Source organism: Oncorhynchus mykiss, chromosome 4, assembly GCF_013265735.2.
Source record: "Oncorhynchus mykiss isolate Arlee chromosome 4, USDA_OmykA_1.1, whole genome shotgun sequence".
In the NCBI taxonomy this organism is placed as follows: Eukaryota; Metazoa; Chordata; class Actinopteri; order Salmoniformes; family Salmonidae; genus Oncorhynchus; species Oncorhynchus mykiss.
Window position 1 is genome coordinate 21,793,317 of NC_048568.1, and position 19,871 is coordinate 21,813,187.

A 19,871-nucleotide genomic window follows, 5' to 3' on the forward strand; every position below is an offset into this window, starting at 1 on the left:
TTTGAACGTGTTTCAGAGTAATTTTTTTTTTGAACTAAGCAATTGTACTATTTCATCTTCGAGTATGTGTGAATGTGGTCAGTAGAGTACAGGATTCTCAGTTAAAATGCACATTTGGCATATTTTCCCTATCGTTGCAAACTGCAGGTAAAGGTCAAACAAGGGAATAATTGTTGGATATTGTATTGACTTGGGTATTTAGGCTTTGAACCATAGACTGGGTTCTTGTATGTAGGCTGTTATGTAAAAAAAATTTAAAAAAATACTGTGGAAAATGTTATTGCAAGCATATAATTTCCCACCTGGGGGCGGTGGTGAGCTAATGTAAAGTGGAATTGAGACATTTGGGTCTATAGATAGATGGAGGTTCTGGAATTAGTCTATGACCTGTATAATAACAGGCCGATAAAATGGCTTCAACACAAATGCATCTCAAATTAGAAATGTATTTCAAACAAGATGGTTTAGTCAAAATAGTCACATTTTATTGGCAACAGATCTTGTTTACCCCTACATTTGGCATTTGATCCCCTCTGATGCACATTTTGCCTCTTTCCTGCCATGTGGCTTCTCTGAATTACACCAAATGTCATCAAATTTTCAAGTGACTCAATCAACAATACAAAGTTAAACACAGGAAAATGGAGAGCTCTTTTCAGTCTGGGAACTCAAGCTTTCCTCTAAAGTCTGATGAGACGCGTTGTCCCTTCACACTGATCGAAGGTCAGTTTAGCTCTGCACCCCCTCATGATTATAAGGGACTGTGGATAGGATTGGCTAGGGTAAACTGATCCTGTATCTGTGCTTAGGGAGTGACTATGTTCCAGCCCCTTGATATTCCGGGCCACAGCTCTTTTTCAAAACCCTGAATGTTTATTGAAAATATGCATACATAACACTTCTCCTACACAACAATACAAAACAGTACAATCACTTTTGTAATAACACATTAAAAACGCAAACAGGTCCCCATCCCACAATAACTATTTTAATCTGCTACCAAAAACCCTTACTCCCCCAAAAAGCCCTACCACCTCCAGAGAGAGAAATAGTTATTAGCATCATCAAATCATTAAAATTCCTAGGAACTCAAGAGAACAGAGTAGACACCAAGTTGCATACAGACATAGAATGTCACCAGCAGGTGAATTATAACTTTGTGAAAGCTTTTGGGTTCTTCACTTTTGATTTGCCTCAATTTTTCAGACATGACATAAGGTGTGGATGGAGAGTTCAAGTCCATTCAGTGGTCCAGGAGATGGAAGGGTCAAGAATGGGAGAAACACCATTCCAGACTAACCTTAGACCATGAAATTACACAAACACCGCCACTTTTGGGTCTCAAGCGTTTTGGTAAGGGCAGAAATGGCAACCGCAACCAACAGTGGCACAAAAATAGATCCCCCTGGTCTTATTCCACAGACATGCAAGTATTGAATCACCGTACAGAGTCTCTTTTTAAAGGCGAGGGGTAGACAGTTTAAACACACTCCCAAAGCATAACCCACCACACTCATTTATATTGGCATGAGTGTTAGTGCACATATTCACTGATTACATGTAAGAAGTGGTGGATAAGGTAAACATTTTACCCAAAAGACAAAAGGCAAAATGAATTATAAGCGGGATTTACATTTTTAAAAAAAGAGGACACCAGTTGTCTGGTTATATTTTAATATGATAATACAGGGAGGGGTCAACCAAAAAAATGAAATAAGACCAAAAAATGAAAGTAACAAAATATTCAGTTCTTTTTAAACATGTAATATCAGTTCACAGAAAATAGTCATTACATACCCCAAATCTGGAGGAAGAAAGCTCTGTATGGTGCTTTCACCACTGATAAGGAGGTCTGGAGAGAAGGAAAGGATTGTTGTGTTGAAGTCGGTCTCGCTCCGTATGGGCTGCATGTAAGAGCGCAGCTATATGCCTGTGTGCGTTTGAATGTGGGAGGTTGTTTGGTTCTGTAACTTTAACTTCAATAATGCTGTACTACTGTGTAGGGTTCATGGACTTGTGGCAGGTGATCATATTGAAATTGAGTGTTTGTAGGTGTGACTTGGGGTAGACCTCAAAGCGCAGCGTTGTGTTTTGGGTATACATGTGAGTTTGTGGAGTGTTTGTGTTAGGGGGTAGAACGCTCAAAAAAATAAAAAAATAATCGTAATTCTACACACGGAACATTAAACCTCTGTCTCCAACACTACAATCGTTAATTCCTCCTCATATGAAATTAACCTTTTCTCACAACACAGTTTACAGCTCGTTGAAATGCATGTCATTCACTTTTTTTTCCTCCACAAAACAGATTTAATTCTGATACCTCAGTGCCTTTCCAATGGTAGCTGGTGGTAAGGAGAAATATAAAAAGCAAAGTCAAATGTAAAAAGAAAAGCCCCAGCTAAAAAAAAAAAGGATTTTCGAAAATGGCTCTAAAGTATTCTTTGTTCCACAGATAGATGTCGCTATGGGGCTTTGGAATAATTCTGAATGGGTTTAAAAGCCTCTTTAAAATTTCACGGGGGGGGGGGGGCATGATCTTCTGCTGGTGTGACTAAAAACACAGGTCTGCATGCACCTGCATTCACTCAAACAAACAAACCACACGTAAGCACACCCAGACACACATTGACACAGAAGGGCACACGCACATACAAAGAGGAAGGACAGATGCAGTCCTCAGTGTACCGCAAAAGTTGCATGTACAGACCTCTACAGCCAACAGTATGTCCTTCTTAGAGAGATACTCAACACAAGGGTTGCTTCACATGAGACCAGCTACCACTGACCCCTCACCTTTGACAGTTCACCTTTCCCCCCCTCCCCACAGGTAGATCTTGTGGAACTATGTGCTGTGCTGTTAACAGCCGAAGTGGGAGGGGGGAGATGGGGGAGTCAGAGGGTGAGACTTTGTAGCGAGTTTGTTCGTGTTAGACTTTAAACAAGGGATAAAAATAGCATTTCCTAATTGAGAGCGTATTGTTCACACTGAAGCACTCTACAGCCACTAGTCCTAGTTCAAACCTAGGATTCACCTGTTAAATGCTTACTATCGTTAAAAAAAGAAAATCAAAATAAGCATAGCGTTTTACTTTGCCGGTTGGTTGGTTTTGTGCATTTTTTCAGCCTTCATCCAACAACTCAAGTGCAAAGAAAAGAGCTAGTCAGAAGGAGAAGATAAAAAACAAATAGAAGGAAGAGTTGCAATATCCCCCCCCCCCCCCCCTTCCCACAGACACATGATAGAGCGACAGACGCGGTCCAATTAGTGCGGCTGGTCTGTAATGGCTGTCTGGAGAGATCAGGTGCGGGACACCGTGCCTGTGAGCCAGGCAGGAGGTGGGCTTCCAGGGGAAGATTCAGGGGAGAGCCCCTGGTTTGGCTGTGGCCTTGTTTGGGAGAGGGGTGGAGGAGGAAGCCACAGGGAGTACCAGTGGATTGGATTTTCCGGGTCACTGGTTCTGGATGAAGACCTGGTTTTCTAAGAGTGTGTTCATCCTCACCTCCACAGTTTTGCCAGGTCATGAGACGCTACTGATTTACTTTTATTTCTGTTTTGTTAGGTCTAGAATTGGTTTGGATGTTTATTTGTTGTCGGTCGGTAAAAGAGAAAAAAGTCTTCCATTCCAAAGTCACCATCAACTGTCCATGTTGCTGCAGTTCTCTGGGGAGAGATGAGGAACATTAATTACTTGTAACACCTTTCGCTGTTTTACAGCCACTGTGCTAACAAAATGCTAGTGGTAGTTACCGTTGAGCCCATCCACCTCCTGTGTGTCGAGGAAGGGTGCGGGGCCCCAGACACGCACAGTGCCGTCGTCCGAGGCGGAGGCCATGAGGCCTGGGATGATGGGGTTCCAGCTAACGCAGTTGACTGTGCGAGTGTGCCCTGTCAGCTCAGCGATGGGCAGCTCACTGCGGCGGTGCCAGATATACACCTTATGGTCTGAGGGGGTAAAGTGAGGAGGGGAGGAAGGGTAAGAGAGGGAGAGGAAAGGTGGAGGATGTAAGAGAGAGGAGAGGAAGAGGGGGAATAATGGTATTAATATAAAAAAAAGTGGCAAGGTCAATCTCCCTATTATATGCTGCAAGGCAAAGTCTCTGCAGGTGTTTGAGAGATAATTGGAATGAAACCATAGTGAGGGACACAGAGGTGAACATGTTTGTTCTAGGGCTCAATATCAGTCATTTCCCCAATCCTGAGCATAAGGAGTAGTTGATGCTTAAAATGGTTGCTGTTGGGTCTGTGGGTGTACCTTCGCTGCCACTGGCGATGAAGTCTTCATTGTGTCCTCCGAAGCAGGAGTGGATGGTGTAGAAGCCCTGGGTCACACCCTGGTACTTCCGAACCAACACCCGGTCCTGCAGGTCCCAAAGATGCACTCCCTGTAGGGTGGGGGGTAATGGGAGCAGTTAGACACTAAAGACAACCATTAGCATTGCCATAAACTCCTTAATCTCCCACCCAGACACTAGTCCAATGCCTCCACACACACACTTCAGTGTTCAAGTATGACACCATATCCCCACTCACCTGAGTTGCTACATTTAGCAAAGCTAATCTTCCGTTCTTGGAAACAGTGAAAGACATGATAGGATGGTCCTCCTGAACTCTGTAAGAGAAATTCACAACAAAGATGATCAATTACTAGTCTGTGTTCTGTTCAATATCTGCATAGACAATTCTATATGTAAGATTAGTAATTCAGAGCGCATTAAGTGCTCCAGTATTGCTTAATTTGTATTAATAAAACAAATGATAAAACAATAAACAGCAGGAAACACTGAGTAACTCATGTATCATTTGTTAATATATAAATCATGCATTTATTATTAATACGTCTGTCAACGTGCCCTTTACATATTTTCAGTTATCTACTCATTAATACAGCCCTCACATGTTTCTGTCCGTTAGGTCTTCAAAGTTGTAACCCCGGATCCGCTGGTGTGTGTCAGACGCTAGCACTGTCCTGCCGTCCCCCACACACCAGAGGCATTGCACACGCACGCCCTCCCATGAGTCCAACAGGTTACCGTCCAGGTCCTACCATAACACAATCAATACATAGGTCCAAATGGATATAGTCCAGATTCTGGGAATCAATCAAATCACACACAGGCCAGTCCATAACGGTATCACCCATGCCCCTAGAAAATCAGACACACATTTTGGCAATTGCACAAATAGAAACAGACACATTAGATCCCGACAATCTTTTTGGAGGTCAGCAGGTTCCTGTCTAGTCAGCTAATCAATAAAGGTGTCAAGCTGCAAATCTAAAAGTAGCCTGTCCACATTCAATGCTGTATTAGTCTCTCCCCACTGTCCTGTATCCTCCTCACAGATCACCCTGTACTCTCCCCACTACTCACACGCTGGCAGGACAAACTGGAAGAACCAACTGGTATATCTGGTGGATAGATCTCACACACTCTCACACTTACACACTGGTAGAATTGTCCCCTCTGTCCCCCGGTGACGAACCGTTTCCCATCAGGGTTCCAAGCCACACTGGTCAGACTGTCCTCGTGGGACTGGCTCATCTTGGTCCGCAACTCTCCCGTCTGCCCAGCAGGGGACAAAAACCACTCAGTGAGTACACAGACACTGAAGAGTTCCCAGCCTGGAGGTCCACTGCACGGCTGTTTTTATCAGTCCCAATAAAATCAGGAACTATCTGGCCAATAAGTTACATGAATTGACGGTTCTATTTATCTAATTAACTCTAATCAATCCTCGTCCTGGACGGTTGCAGTGTATGCCTGCACCAATTTCATACCAGCAATAACAGACAGCGTTGCCGGGCGGTGTGTGTGGGTTGCAATACCTGGCTGTTCCAGTGTGTGTGGGCACGCAGGGATTGTCCATATAGGGATGTCCCAGTGTGTATGTATGTGTGTATAAGTGTGGTGATTGCCATACCGGGACATTCCAGAGCCAGAGTTCAGAGCAGTCATCAGGCCCGCAGGCGATCAGGTAGGTGTCATCAGGGCTCCAGGCTAGGTAGGACACACCGTAGGCATGGCCCTCTAGGGTCCGCAGCAGCTTCAACTGGTGGCTCTCCTAGACACCACACAGACCAGGCTCTGGGTTAGCGTAAAGCACGAATGGGAAGACAGTGGATCAGGGGTCTGCAAGAGGCTTAGTTGCGGTCAATTTGCAGTGTGCAAATTATAATTATGTTCACTCCAACAAAAATCATCCTGTGGCTGAATCTAGTTGCCTACACCTGCAGTGGCCATCTTTGCCATTAATGCAGGAGATGACTCATCCTATATGGCATATAGTGGGAATGTACACAGCAGGTGGTGTGGGGGAAATGGGCTCAGCGTGGTACTCACAGGGTCCACCTGCCAGATGATGACGGTAGTGTCTTTGGAGCCGGTGGCCAGCTTGGTGCCGTCGTTGGAGAATTTACAGAACCACACCTCGTTACAATGCTCTGTGAGGATCTGCTGTGTGTAGCACGGAAACTGCTTCCTGTGGGTATGGTCAACCAGGAGAGAGAGGTCATCCAAGGTCCAAGGTTTAAATAAAAAGGCGAGAGAAAATGGGGAGGATGAGAAGAAAATACAAGAGGATAGTGGAGAAAGAAAGGTATAGAATGAAGAGGACAGTGGAGGATAGAGGCGCTACGGGTGAGAGGGAGTTGGTAAACGATTGAGGGTGATATTTTATGTCCACTAAACTCCTGTAGTGCGCAAAAGTGACAGAAAAAAAAACGTACCATTCCAAACACACAGGACACTGGCGTACAAAACGAGTTCAGAAAATTGCAGCTCGTAATTGCATTACATGCAATGGTTATACATAGGTTCTGAGCTCTTCCTGACCATGTGGGCCCTGAGTTCCCCCAAGTCAGGTCAAGGGGTCAGGAAAACTCTATAATACACAAAGACCCTATATTAAAACACATGCTTTTCTTTATATCTGCATAGATTATTGCCACCATCTTTACCGATGTGTACTGTAAAAACCGCAGAAAGAAAAGGGTTGTCAGGCTAAGTTTTTTTTGCACATTTCATCTGTGTTTGGCAGAAACTGTCACCCTGAGTGTGTTGCTGACCGGCTGCAGACGTGGTCCAGGAGCAAGGTGACAGAGTCCAAGCTGCTGTCCAGTTTGGTATTATGGTAGAGGCAGCGGTCCCTCTGCAGCTCCACAGCCTGTCTCAGCAGGGTCTGCAGCCGGCGTGGCGGCAGCATCACCGACGGGGGCAAGTATGCTGGAGAGGGTTGGAGAAAAGGACCAGAGGCAGGAGTTAAACTATAGTCCAGTCTGAAGTACATCCCTAGACCCCTGCGAAGCCATGTGAGAGTGTGTGTATAAGATAGCCACTCTGTGTGCAATGTGTTTAACATGATTTTTGAATGACTACCACAATCTCTGTAACCCACACATAGCAGACATTGAATATCACTTTGAGCATGGTAAAGTTATTAATTACACTTTGGATGGTGTATCAATACACCTAGTCACTACAAAGACACAGGCATACTTCGGAAACCGCTCAGGGATTTTGCCATGAAGTCAATGGTGACTTTGAAACAGTTAAGAGTTTAATGTATATGCTTGAAGAAAACTGATGGATCAACAACATTCTAGTTACGCCACAATACTAACCTAATTGACAGAGTGAAAAAAACTAAGCCTATACTGAATACAAATATTGCAAAACATACATTGTTTGCAACAAGGCACTAAAGTAAAGCTGCAACAAATGCGGCACAGCAATTCACTTTTTGTCCTGAATACAAAGTGTTATGTTTGGGGCAAATCCAATAAAACACGTTAATTGTTAAGGACTGGAGAGTTTCAGGGTAAAATAATAAAACAGCATGGAGCTAAGTACAGGCAAATCCTAGAGGAAAACCTGCTTCAGTCTGCTTTCCACCAGACACTGGGAGATGAATTCACCTTACAGCAGATCAAAAACCTAAAACACAAGGCCAAAACTACACTGGAGTTGCTTACCAAGAAGCCAGTGAATGTTCCAAAGTGGGCAAGTTACAAATTTGACTTCAATCTACTTGAATTTCTATGGCAACACTTGAAAATGGTTGACTAGCAATGTTCAACAACCAATTTGACAGATCATTAAAAATGGGCAACTTTTACACAATCCAGGATGGGAAAACTCTTAGAGAGACTTACCCAGAAAGAATTGGTGCCAAGGTGATTCTAACATATATTGACTCGGGGGGTTGAAAACCAAGATGTGTTCTCTTTTTCAATATTTTACATTTTTATTAACAAATGTTAGAATTTCTTCCGCTTTCACTGATTATTTTGTGTAGATAGTTGACAAAAAAAAAGAAGATACATTTGAATCCCACCTTGTAAATCAAAGTGTGAATATTTTCTCAAGGCACTGTTCAAACTGTGCTCTTGTCAGAAGAGCCTGGTTTGATGAAAATGTGTTTTCTTGTATGCCGAATAAGTCAGATATTGTTGTTGTGGGAGGAGACCAGAAGGAAGTGCTGATTTTGGAAGTGGGCTGCTCATTCCATTGTTACATGGAGCAGGCCTTTTGTTAAAAGTTCCTTCAATACCAGCCACTAATGTCACGCTTGGAAAGCCTGCGATACAAATGGAAGTTGGTGGCGATTATATTTGGCAGTTTGGGCCACGTACAATACATGGCAAAAGTTTGGACACCTACTCATTCAAGGGTTTTTCTATATTTTTACTATTTTCTACATTGTAGAACAATAGTGAAGACATCAAAACTACGAAATAACACATATAGAATCATGTAGTAAGCAAAAAGTGTTAAACAAATCAAAATATATTTTAAGTAGCCTCCCTTTGCCTTGATGACAGCTTTGCACACTTGGCATTCTCTCAACCAGCTTCATGAGGTAGTCATCTGGAATGCATTTCCATTAACAGTTGTGCCTTGTTATATAGACTTGTTTATACTGTATTATTGACTGTATGTTTGTTTTACTCCAGGTGTAACTCTGTGTCGTTGTATGTGTCGAACTGCTTTGCTTTAACTTGCCTACCTGGTTAAATAAAGGTGAAATAAATAAAAGTTCATTTGTGGAATTTCTTTCCTTCTTAACGCATTTGAGCCAATCGGTTGTGTTGTGACATGGTAGGGGTGGTACACAGAAGGTAGCCCTATTTGGTAAAAGACCAAGTCCATATTATGGCAAGAGCAGCTCAAATAAACAAAGAGAAATGACAATGCTGCATTACTTTAGGACATGAAGGTCAGTCAATGTGGAAAATTTCAAGAACTTTGAAAGTTTCTTCAAGTGTAGTCGCAAAAAACATCAAGCTGAAACTGGCTGTCATGAGAACCGCCACAGGAAAGGAAGATGCAGAGTTACCTCTGCTGTAGAGGATAAGTTCATTAGAGTTAACAGCCTCAGAAATTGCAGCCCAAATAAATGCTTCCGAGTTCAAGTCACAGACGCATCTCAGCATCAACTGTTCAGAGGAGACTGCATGAATCAGGCCCTCAGCGTCGAATTGATGCAAAGAAACCACTACTAAAAGGACACCAAATAATAATAATAATAATAATAATAATAATATTATACTTGTTTGGGCCAAGAAACACGAGCCGTGGACATTAGACCAGTGGAAATCTGTCCTTTGGTCTGAGTCCAACTGCCATGTCTTTTTGAGACGCAGAGTAGGTGAACGGATGATCTCCGCATGTGTGGTTCCCACCGTGAAGCATGGAGGTGGTGTGATGGTGCCTTGCTGGTGACACTGTCTGATTTATTTAGAATTCAAGGCACACCACAGCATTCTGCAGCGATAGTCCAACTAAGCTCAAACCAGATGGGATGGTGTATCATTTGCTTTTCATCAGGACAATGACCCAACATGTTAGGGCTATTTGACCAAGAAGGAGAGTGATGATTGCTGCATCAGATGACCTGGCCTCCACAATCCCCTGACCTCAACCCAATTGAGATGGTTTGGGATGAGATGGGAGTAAAGGAAAAGCAGCCAACAAGTGCTCAGAATATTTGGGAACTCCTTCAAGACTGTTAGAAAAGCATTCCAGGTAAAGCTGGTTGAGAGACTGCCAAGAGTGTGCAAAGCTGTCATCAAAAGAAAAGGGTGTCTACTTTGAAGAATCTAAAATATATGTTTAGATTTGTTTAACACTTTTTTGGTTACTACATGATTCCATGTGTGTAATTTCATAGTTTTGATGTCTTCCTGAATCCCCGAGCTGACAAGGTAAAAAAAAAAAAAAAAACTGTTGTTCTCCCCCTGAGCAAGGCAGTTAACCCACTGTTCCCAGGGCGCCGAAGACACGGATATCGATTAAGGCAGAGGGGTTGGGTTAAATGCGGAAGACACATTTCAGTTGAAGGCATTCAGTTGTACAACAGACAAGGTATCCCCTTTCCCTATTGCTCTACAATGTAGAAAATAGTAAAAATAAAGAAAAACCCTTGAATGAATAGGTGTCCAAACTTTTGACTGGTTCTGTACCTAGGCTTATGGTACATGGCCTTCAGATTACCGGCCTACCTAAGAGTAGAGCAAAACAACTGGCTAGGTAGTCTGCTCTGTTCCAGCTGTTATGGGCAGCCTAACTGTGTGGGGGAAAAGGTGCTTTTTGTTTTTGCATCAACGACCTTTGGAATATTTTATTACGTAATGTGATTTGTGGATTCAAATATATTTACTATGTAATGTGATTTGTGGATTCAAATAAAGTATTTAAAATGTCAGTGTTCTCACTCTGTAGCTTGTCCAGTAGTCGGCAGCGGGAATTTGTGCCTTTGCCCTCCCACTCAGTCTTGGCGCGCAGGTCCTCTGCATGGCTACACATCAGATACCTACACGACACAATGTGAATCAGACTACAACACACACCTCTGGATACATCACTGTTATGCATAACCTGTAATAACAGTATCACTAACCTGTATTTACTGTAGTCACACTGTATAACCTGGTTATTACTCCAAAGACACAGATTGAACTAGGACAATGTGACGAATGATCAACCACTGATGCAAAGTTGGTTGTTAGTTTGTCCTTATAATCCATGTCTTCAATAACTGCCTAATGGACAGACTGATATACCTACTGAGTATCTGTATGCAGCAGTTGGCATTATTGTCTTATTTTCATGCTGATTATTTGGATGCTGTCCACGTTGTACTTGACAGCGTAGAAGTTGATGATTAACATAAGTCAAGTAGTCAACAAAAGTCAATCAAGTGATAGATGAAATGAGTATGTGAATCTTGTTTGCGATAGTTGATTGATGTGATCAGAAGGGACTACAACGGCATACTGACTGCGCACGTGTGTGTGTGTGTGTGTGGGGGGGGGGCACTGTTATGTGATGACGTACCCGCTGAGAACATGGATGCGGTCTGTGTTATACTTGAGCGGTGTGAGCTCTCCCCTGAGCACCTGCAACGCCTCGAGAACCTTCCCATCCTCCAGGTACTCCAGATACTTCTGCTGCAGGAGCAGGAACTTCATACGCTATAGAGAGAGGGAGGTAAGGAAAGGGGTAGAGATAGATGGAGAAGAGAAAGGTGGAGATGGAGAGGGTTGAGGAAGTATGAGAAAATGAGTGGGAGGAAGGGTGTTGATAGATTCAAAACAACCCCCCGACGACTAATCCTGTGCTCCAAAGGAGGCAGGCACTCATACCAACATCGTTTGTGTGACAGGCAGCATTGCCATGGTGAGAGTAAACAGGCGCCTATGGTTGGACTTGGGGGCACATGGTGGGCGTTGGCTTAACCCCAGAGACCTCACTGTGCCAGTTGTAACTGGCCACTTCCTTGTTCAAGTTAATACTTGTAACAACAAACAAGAGTGTTAACCAGTCTGGGTATTTTGGTCAGTTGTGATACTTCTGGTATTACTAAAAGGGAGTCTGTCTTATCATGGGCCAGCGGTGTCTATCACAGCCCAAGAAACGAGGTAACTATATATATATTCAATTATATCTATGACTCTGGTATATAAATGACCATCGTCAAGTGCCAACCATAATCATAAGCGCAGCCATTCCAGGTGGACATACACTACATGACCAAAAGTATGTGGACACATGCTCGTCAAACATCTCATTCCAAAATCATGGACATTAGCATGGAGTTGGTGTTGGGTGATTAGGCCTGGCTCACAGTCGGCGTTCTAATTCATCCCAAAGGTGTTCGACGGGGTTGAGGGCAGGGCTCTGTGCAGGCCAGTCTAGTTATTCCACACCAATCACTGCAAACCATTTCTGTATGGACCTCGCTCAGTGCACAGGGTTATTGTCATGCAGAAACAGGAAAGGCATAATCATTTAGAATGTCATTGTATGCTGTAACATTAAGTTTTCCCTTCACTGAAACTAAGGGGTCTAGCCGAACCATGAAAAACAGCCCCAGGGTTATTATTCCTCATTCACCAAACTTTACAGTTGGCATTAGAGCTGGTAGCGTTCATCACTCCAGAGAACGCGTTTCCACTGCTCCAGGGTCCAATGGCGGCAAGCTTTACACCAGTCCAGCCAACGCTTGGCATTGTGCATGGTGATCTTAGACTTGTGCGAGGCTGCTCAGCCATGGTAACCCATATCCTGAAGCTCCCGACAAACAGTTGAGGTTGCTTCCAGAGGCAGTCTGGAACTCTGTAGTGTGTGTTGCAACCGAGGAGAGACGATTTTTACTTGCTACGCGCTTCAGCCGTCAAGTTCTTTGAGTGTGGCCTACCCCTTCGTGGATGAGCTGTTGTTGCTCCTACACATTGTCACTGCAAAATAACAGCACTTACAGTTGACCGGGGCAGCTTTAGCAGGGCAGAAATTTGACAAACTGACTTTATGGAAAGGTGGCATCCTATGACAGTGCCACACTACAATTCACTGAGCTCTTCAGTAAGGCCGTTCTACTGACGTTTGTCCATGGCTGTGTCATGACTGTCCTGATCAGGTCAGGTTACAGGAGACCACAACCCTACAGATTATCTCTCAACCCCAACAGAGGAGGAGAGATCTAGGGGTCTGAAGATGTGGGGGTTTTATGACCCCTCACACTCCTGGTAAATCTCAGGCCACAGACAAATTCCTTTGTCCTGTTACTATGGAGAACCAGCCTCAGAACATTAAACATGAAATAAAGGGACTTTGGAACAATGGTTTCCGTCAGCCACAATGGTGGTCATGACAATAGATGGAATATGAAAATGTCATTTTTGTTTTGTTATTAAAAGGTTAATAGATGACATTATTACGAAAACATTGTAATGTGAAGTGTTTTTCTAGTATATGTTTGATGTTTATACATTGTAAGTTGTATGGAAAATATCCAAATCGAAGAGAATGTTTTGGGGAAGATGAAATGTTTAGTTAGTTGTCTAAAATTGGATTTGAATCAAATCTAGACCATGCCTCATTAACTTGGTACGCCCGGAGAATTGCCCTAAAGGCGGTTACGTCCACTTCGGACACAAGGGTATAAAACCTGTGAGTAAAGACTTCACAGGAGACTACGTGACCCAAGCTGCAGCAAAGGTCTAAAAAGTCAACGAACCCAGAACGCAACGCAAGTTTGAAGACAAATAAATCATTTTCTACCCAAGCTACGGATGAGTAGCTGTGTCTAAGTGGGTGAATTCAAGTCGAACCACCTAGCCTCCATCTCCCATCGAATCATGTATCTAAAGGGTTTCATTCCTATGCTGTGAGCTCTGAGCTGCAGAGCTGTCTATCCTCAGAAGACCTCTTCCAGAGATTACCATTTTGGGTAACACGCGCCATAGTGTGTTGGCCCGTTATACTAAGTTCTAATCAATAGCCTATTAAGTGTTTTGTCTATGTGTATATTTTATCATCATTTCAGCTTTTTAGTAAATAAATATTAAACTAAGATTTGTGTGATACGAACTCATTGGTGAGACCCGGGTCCGTGCAGATTCACGGGCTATACGACGTTCAGAACGAGATTGGTAGAGGTAACTGGTTAATTAGCGGCTGTTGTAAAATCGATATTCTGATATTCTTTGAGTTAATTTGGGAAATAGAAATACAATAAAAAAAACTCGTTTTCCCATGGTGCCCCAGGTTAATGAGTTAATAATTGCTTGATTCAGTTAATCACGCAATTAGAAACTTTAATCATTCGATGAACAACAGTCGTCACATTAACTAATGAACTAATGACTAATAGCCAAATCCACTCATTTGAAGGGGTGTCCACATACTTTTGTGTGTGTATATATTGCATGCAGTCTTGGTATAATGCAGGGCAAAAACTAGCTATTTGTTTTTAAACATTCAGAAAATAGGATAGCCTACATCTTACAGTTAAAATTGATTGTATTCACAATAACAAGCCTAGCTAGTAAGTGCGACATGAAACTCCACAGGTGCAAGACTAAGCTAAGCCATAGGAGGCCATTTTGATATCTAGCCTATCCTGTGTCCTAATGAGCTAGCTAGGTCTGATAAGTATAATTTAGTCTAGCTGCAGTCCTCAGTGTTCTTTAGTTGACATATGAACGTGCTGTACCCATGGAAGAGGTAACTCCGATAATTTACAAATCACAGAAGCGCTGAATGATATACAGTACCAGTCAAAAGTTGACACACCAACTCATTCAAGGGTTGTTCTTTATTTTTACTATTTGCTACACTTCAGAATAATAGCGAAGACATCAAAACTATGAAAAAAACTTATGGAATCATGCAGAAACCAAGTGTTAAACAAATAAAACTTTTTTTTTTTATTCTTCAAAGTAGCCAGCCTTTGAACGCTTGGCATTATCTTAACCAGCTTCACCAACAGTCTTGAAGGAGTTAATTTCAAAGTTGGACTCAGACAAAAGGACAGATTTCCAACGGTCTAATGTCCATTGCTTGGATTTCTTGGCCCAAGCAAGTCTCTCCTCCTTATTGGTGTCCTTTAGTAGTGGTTTCATTGCAGCAATTCGACCATGAAGGCCTGATTCATGCAGTCTCCTCTGAACAGTTGATATTGAGATGTGTCTGTTACTTGAACTCTGTGAAGCATTTATTTGGGCTGTAATCTGAGGTACAGTTAACTCTAATGAACTTATCCTCTGCAGCAGAGGTAGCTGGGGCTTCCTTTCCTGTGGCGGTCCTCATGAGAGTCAGTTTAAATCACAGTGCTTGATGGTTTTTGCGATTGCACTTGAAGAAACTTTCAACGGTCTTGAAATGTTCCGCATTGACTGACCTTCTTCATGTCCTAAAGTAATGATGGCCTGTTGTTTCTCTTTGCTAATTTGAGCTGTTCTTGCCATAATAGGGCTTGGTCTTGTACCAAATAGGGCTTGGTCTTGTACCAAATAGGGCTTGGTCTTGTACCAAATAGGGCTTGGTCTTGTACCAAATAGGGCTTGGTCTTGTACCAAATAGGGCTATCTTCTGTATACCACCCCTACACTGTCACAACACAACTGATTGGCTCATACGCATTAAGGAAAGAAATTCCACAAATTCACTTTAACAAGGCACACCTGTTAACTGAAATGAATTCTAGGAGACTACCTCATGAAGCTGGTTAACAGAATGCCAAGAGTGCAAAGTTGTCACCAAGGTGGCTCCTTTGAAAAATCTCAAATATAAAATACATTTTGATTTGTTTAACACTTTTTGGATTACTACATGATTCCATGTGTTACACTTCATAGTTGATGTCTTCACTAATATTCTACAACGTAGAAGATAGTATAAATAAAGAAAAACGCTTGAATGAGTAGGTGTCCAAACTTTTGACTGGTCCTGTATATGAACTCTATTTCAGGGCTCCATCAGAATATGCATGGATATTTGTTGTTCTAGTCAAATAATACTAGTGGTGGCAAAATGTAATTGAGAAACATTCCCTACACTTACCATCTGACAACCAAATTACTAAATGCAGGATATTATACCCCCATGTATGAGGATATCTGTTATAAACATTCCAGTCAGTCCCTCCAAGGCATTCCGGGAAACACTTGAAATTCCACAGCCAGAAAGGATATTCCTCACAAAGGGGGGACTATATATTTAAATTATTTAGCAGACGTTCCTACCTAGAGCAACATACAGGAGCAATTAGTGTTAAGTGCTTGCTCAAGGCCATACAGGCACCTAGTCGGCTTGAGGATTCTAACCAGTGACCTTTTGCAGTTACTAGCCTAACGCTCTTAACCGCTAGGCTACCTGCCACCGTCTTTCTAATCTAGAACAGTCAGGTTTGGGACAGAACCGTTCTAGAACCTGTGTATACCCTTTCACTGCATGGCTGAATGTCTATGAGGTCAGGTTTGGGCTTACCACAATAGCGTTCGGAGAATGCATCAGTGCTCTCAGCTCGTTGAGATCATTCTCAGCCTGGACCAAAACAAAGAGGGGCAGGGGGAGACAAATAGTTGGCTCAGCACATCCTCTCCACAAAAACAGCAAATCAAAACAGTTTACCACTACAAGGCACCACCAGTAACAACACTTTCTCAGTGTAGGAAGTCAAAAACTGTCATTTTCACGGAGTGTGGAGCCATTTTATACCTGTATATTTATGGGATAAAAAATTAAATATGTACATTTTTACAAACAGAAGGCTCTTGGAATGAGAGCATTGTGTCAATGTAGAAGAGAAAGTTCAGCCAAAGGAGCTAGTTTTATAATCAAATAACACATTCCTAAAGACCCCTTACTAGGAACGTACATATATGTTTGTTTCACAGAGTTCCAATCTTTTATTGATTGGCACCTATGTTTATTAATAACACTGTTCATCTACTCCATATGTAGACTAACATTGGTGTTGTACATGTGATAGATACTTACACTTAGTAACAGAACCATGTTATCGGTACTGTCTCTAAACTTAAGCGTAGCATTATAGGTGCAGGTGTAACTATGGTAACCAGGGACCCACCTTGTCCCACTCCCCCTCCATGACGTGGTTGCGGAACTTCGTGGCTGAGGTATGTTCCAGTCTGCAGCCCGACTCCTGCATCAGCAGGTCCACTGTTTGACTGCGGAGAAGAGAGGGGGGAAACATTACCTCAATGTTTCCTGCAAAGTTAACATTAGAACAACAAGACAGACAAGAACAGACAGAATGTAAAGGAACTGAAATGTCAGCCCAAAATACGATTGATCACAGAGGTGGATTAAACACTGATTGCCTAAATGTTTGTTTATAGCAAACGTTTGCTTAATGTTGGCCAACAAGACAGACAATGGACCTGATATGTTATACCAGACAGACAAAGGAAAGAATGAGGGAGAAAAACAAACATAACATCTAAACCATATCCACCAATAAGAGAAGTGGCATTTGTTATCATTCTAGACCAGACAACTGTGAGTGCTATAAGTGTGCTGAAAAGGTGTCTGTGCTAAAATGGAGTGGAGGGAGGGGGTGTACTGACGCCAAGGCATGATGACATCATCCTCAGGTATCAAAGAAGAGTGGCGCAGCAGAGTGTTTTCAGCTTCACCCTGCTGAGTCCGAAATGGTTCTCACTTGCCGTTCCACATTTGAAACGTTGGGTCGTCAGTTCCATAGAAGACAATGCATATTTCCCATATAAAGACACCGTGTAATGTCAGTCCCACTACCACACAGCCAGTGGCGACCAGTAGCAGCCTAGGTCTATCGAACACTGCATTAAGAGTTAATTATGGTGACAGGGTCCGATTTAGCCATGGAGGGCTCAAAATATCGTTTTCCTGCCGAGTCCTGATGGGTTCAGCTTGCGCCATCTATTATTAGTTTCAACCAACGTTTCTAATCTAAAACTGCTGGTTAGACGCGAATTCAAGCGCCGCCATGAAACCATACCCCAGTGGGGAAGCCGTTCTGACTACTTCACCAGCCACCAATAATGATAAAACGAGGTAAATATCACTGACGTAAAGTGCGATGTCCTTATTTGCACTATTGACATTGTTGACATGAGTGATACAGACTTATTTGCAGACAAATAAATATGACAACGTCTGATCACATAAGTAGTTCGAAAGAAACGCAACAGTGCAGTGGTATGATAAGGGGGCTGTAGATAGATAATGGTTGTTGTCGTTGAAGACGACCGCCACGCATAAGAACCACTGAGTGGATACAAAATGACCCGTCCGGTTTTCTACTTTACAACAATTTATCAAGCAAAACTTATACCGACGTTCCCTTTGTAAACACCAAATGTCAATGTAATAATAACACCAAAGCATCGAAAGGGACTAATAAGGGATAACATACAACGAAAAACGAATCGCCGCTCTATTGTTGTTCTCCCTACGCACTTTTGCGCAATCCTCTAAATGCAGATATTTCGTTGCAGAAAACTACTTTACGTGGTGCCACAGTATAAATAAAACAGGCCAAATTGAATCGGCCCTCGTGACAGGCTATGGTTAAATACCTCCTATGGTTATTCGTTTGTAGCCACACAAGTCATTATGGATGTTTCGCTGGATTACAAGGTGATGTAATGCGATTTCAATCCGTGTAAAAAAAAATATATCGCTAGATAACGTCAATACAACCCACAACACGCATAGTTCAACTAACTAGCTAGCCTAGCTACTCACTGAAGAAAGTTGGTTCGAGGTAAATGTAGCCAAACAAATTGTGTTTTTATTCTGTATAAACGTGATAATAACCCCCATAACGAAGGCTAGGTAACATTTAGTTGCGCTATCTAGCTACCACTCTGTATTGTGCAAGATGGACCCCTTCTCCTTCAACTAACGTTAGCCTGCAAGCTAACTACCCCCTCCCCCATGTTTGTCCGTCAACCGCAGAATTCAGTTAAACTGCCCCCATGCAGTTTCGCTCAAAACACGTACAAATATTTAATGTGCTTGTATACTTCAGGAACTTTTCGTTCGAATGACACATCGTGTAAACTTACTTTAGCCCTAACCCGTCGAGATGTTGTCCTATTAATCGAATGACATCTTCCTCAGACTGCGAAAGTCGTTTCTTCTTTTTCATGGAGCCAACCTCCGACCCCGAGGATGTGGAGGCGACACAGGTCCCAGACCCCAGTCCGGCTCCAACACTATTCCCATTGTTTGTGCTGGTTAGAACCCCATTGGAGTGCGTCCCCACAGCCGAGGATGACTCCCCGTTTTGTGCGCTGTTCAGGCAGGAAAGCTCCGAATCCTGTCCTTGTCCTTCCCCGTTTGATTGCATGTTATTGCCGCTAAGATTGTTGACAGGGGTTATGTTAAAGTGAATAGCAGAGGGGGCTTGGTGATGCGGAGAAGTAGTAGTAAATCCCAAAACAACTCCAGAAAGGCCTGTCGCAACTGTTGAAGCCCCGGGCTCTCCTGCTCCCTCCGCCGCCGAGGCTCGGTGTTTCTTCCGCGGGGGCGGCGACGCTCCGTCGGTGTCCGAGCCGGAGGAGAAGGAAGCGGAGGCCAGAGTTTCCTCACCGAGAGCGGCCGTGATTAGAAGCCGGCGAAGCCCCGGGTGGGAAAGGAGGTCTTAGCTCCCAGGATTCAGCCCTAGTAACCGGCTGAGAACGCACTGACTCTGTGGTAACTAGTCCCCTCAGTCGCTCCGTTTTTGTTGTTGTTTCTCTCAAAACAGCTGCAACCCCCTAATGGAGTCCAGACACACATCATTGGTCCAGACACGCTAACATTACCGGAAATGCATATATTACCCTGCTTCCGGGTATAATTATATAACCAATAGGTGGCGCATGCGAACCAATTTCGCATATTGATTGTTTTTATGATAACAATAAATACATTATGAGAAAATGGCATACAGACATTTCTTCAGATACATATAATTAATTCGTGATGTTCTACTCATTGTTTGTGTTTTTATTAGAGGGGTCAGTATGGTTTATATTCTGAGGAAACAGCCAGGATGATCGATCGGTGTACGGCTCGTTCAAACAAAATCTGAA

General features: G+C 42.9%; 1 protein-coding gene across 2 annotated transcripts; it reads right to left on the reverse strand.

Moving 5' to 3' along the window:
- Positions 1 to 463: 463 nt before the first annotated feature.
- On the reverse strand, positions 464 to 19,599 carry LOC110522312 (WD repeat-containing protein 26). 2 transcript variants are annotated; one of them, XM_021600617.2, is made up of 14 exons: positions 18,861 to 19,599; positions 16,877 to 16,976; positions 16,273 to 16,329; positions 11,338 to 11,474; positions 10,716 to 10,813; positions 7,068 to 7,224; positions 6,343 to 6,481; positions 5,924 to 6,064; positions 5,446 to 5,565; positions 4,899 to 5,044; positions 4,535 to 4,613; positions 4,257 to 4,386; positions 3,752 to 3,946; positions 464 to 3,664 (listed from the first exon to the last, which is right to left on the reverse strand). In XM_021600617.2, the coding sequence occupies exons 1-14, from the start codon at positions 19,142 to 19,144 to the stop codon at positions 3,639 to 3,641; spliced, it is 1,809 nt and encodes a 602-aa protein (XP_021456292.1). In that variant the 5' UTR covers positions 19,145 to 19,599; the 3' UTR covers positions 464 to 3,638. The 2 variants fall into 2 exon arrangements, with proteins under 2 accessions (XP_021456292.1, XP_021456291.1); XM_021600616.2 differs by having other exon boundaries at positions 7,050 to 7,224.
- Positions 19,600 to 19,871: the final 272 nt, after the last annotated feature.

Coding starts and splice junctions, on each gene's coding strand:
- LOC110522312 (XM_021600616.2), bottom strand. CDS start 19,144: ATGCAATCAAACGGGGAAGGACAAGGACAGGATTCGGAGCTTTCCTGC. Junction 7,225..10,715: donor ACTACTGGACAAGCTACAGA/GTGAGAACACTG, acceptor AACCCTCTCCAG/CATACTTGCCCCCGTCGGTG. Junction 3,947..4,256: donor CATCGCCAGTGGCAGCGAAG/GTACACCCACAG, acceptor TTACCCCCTCAG/ACCATAAGGTGTATATCTGG.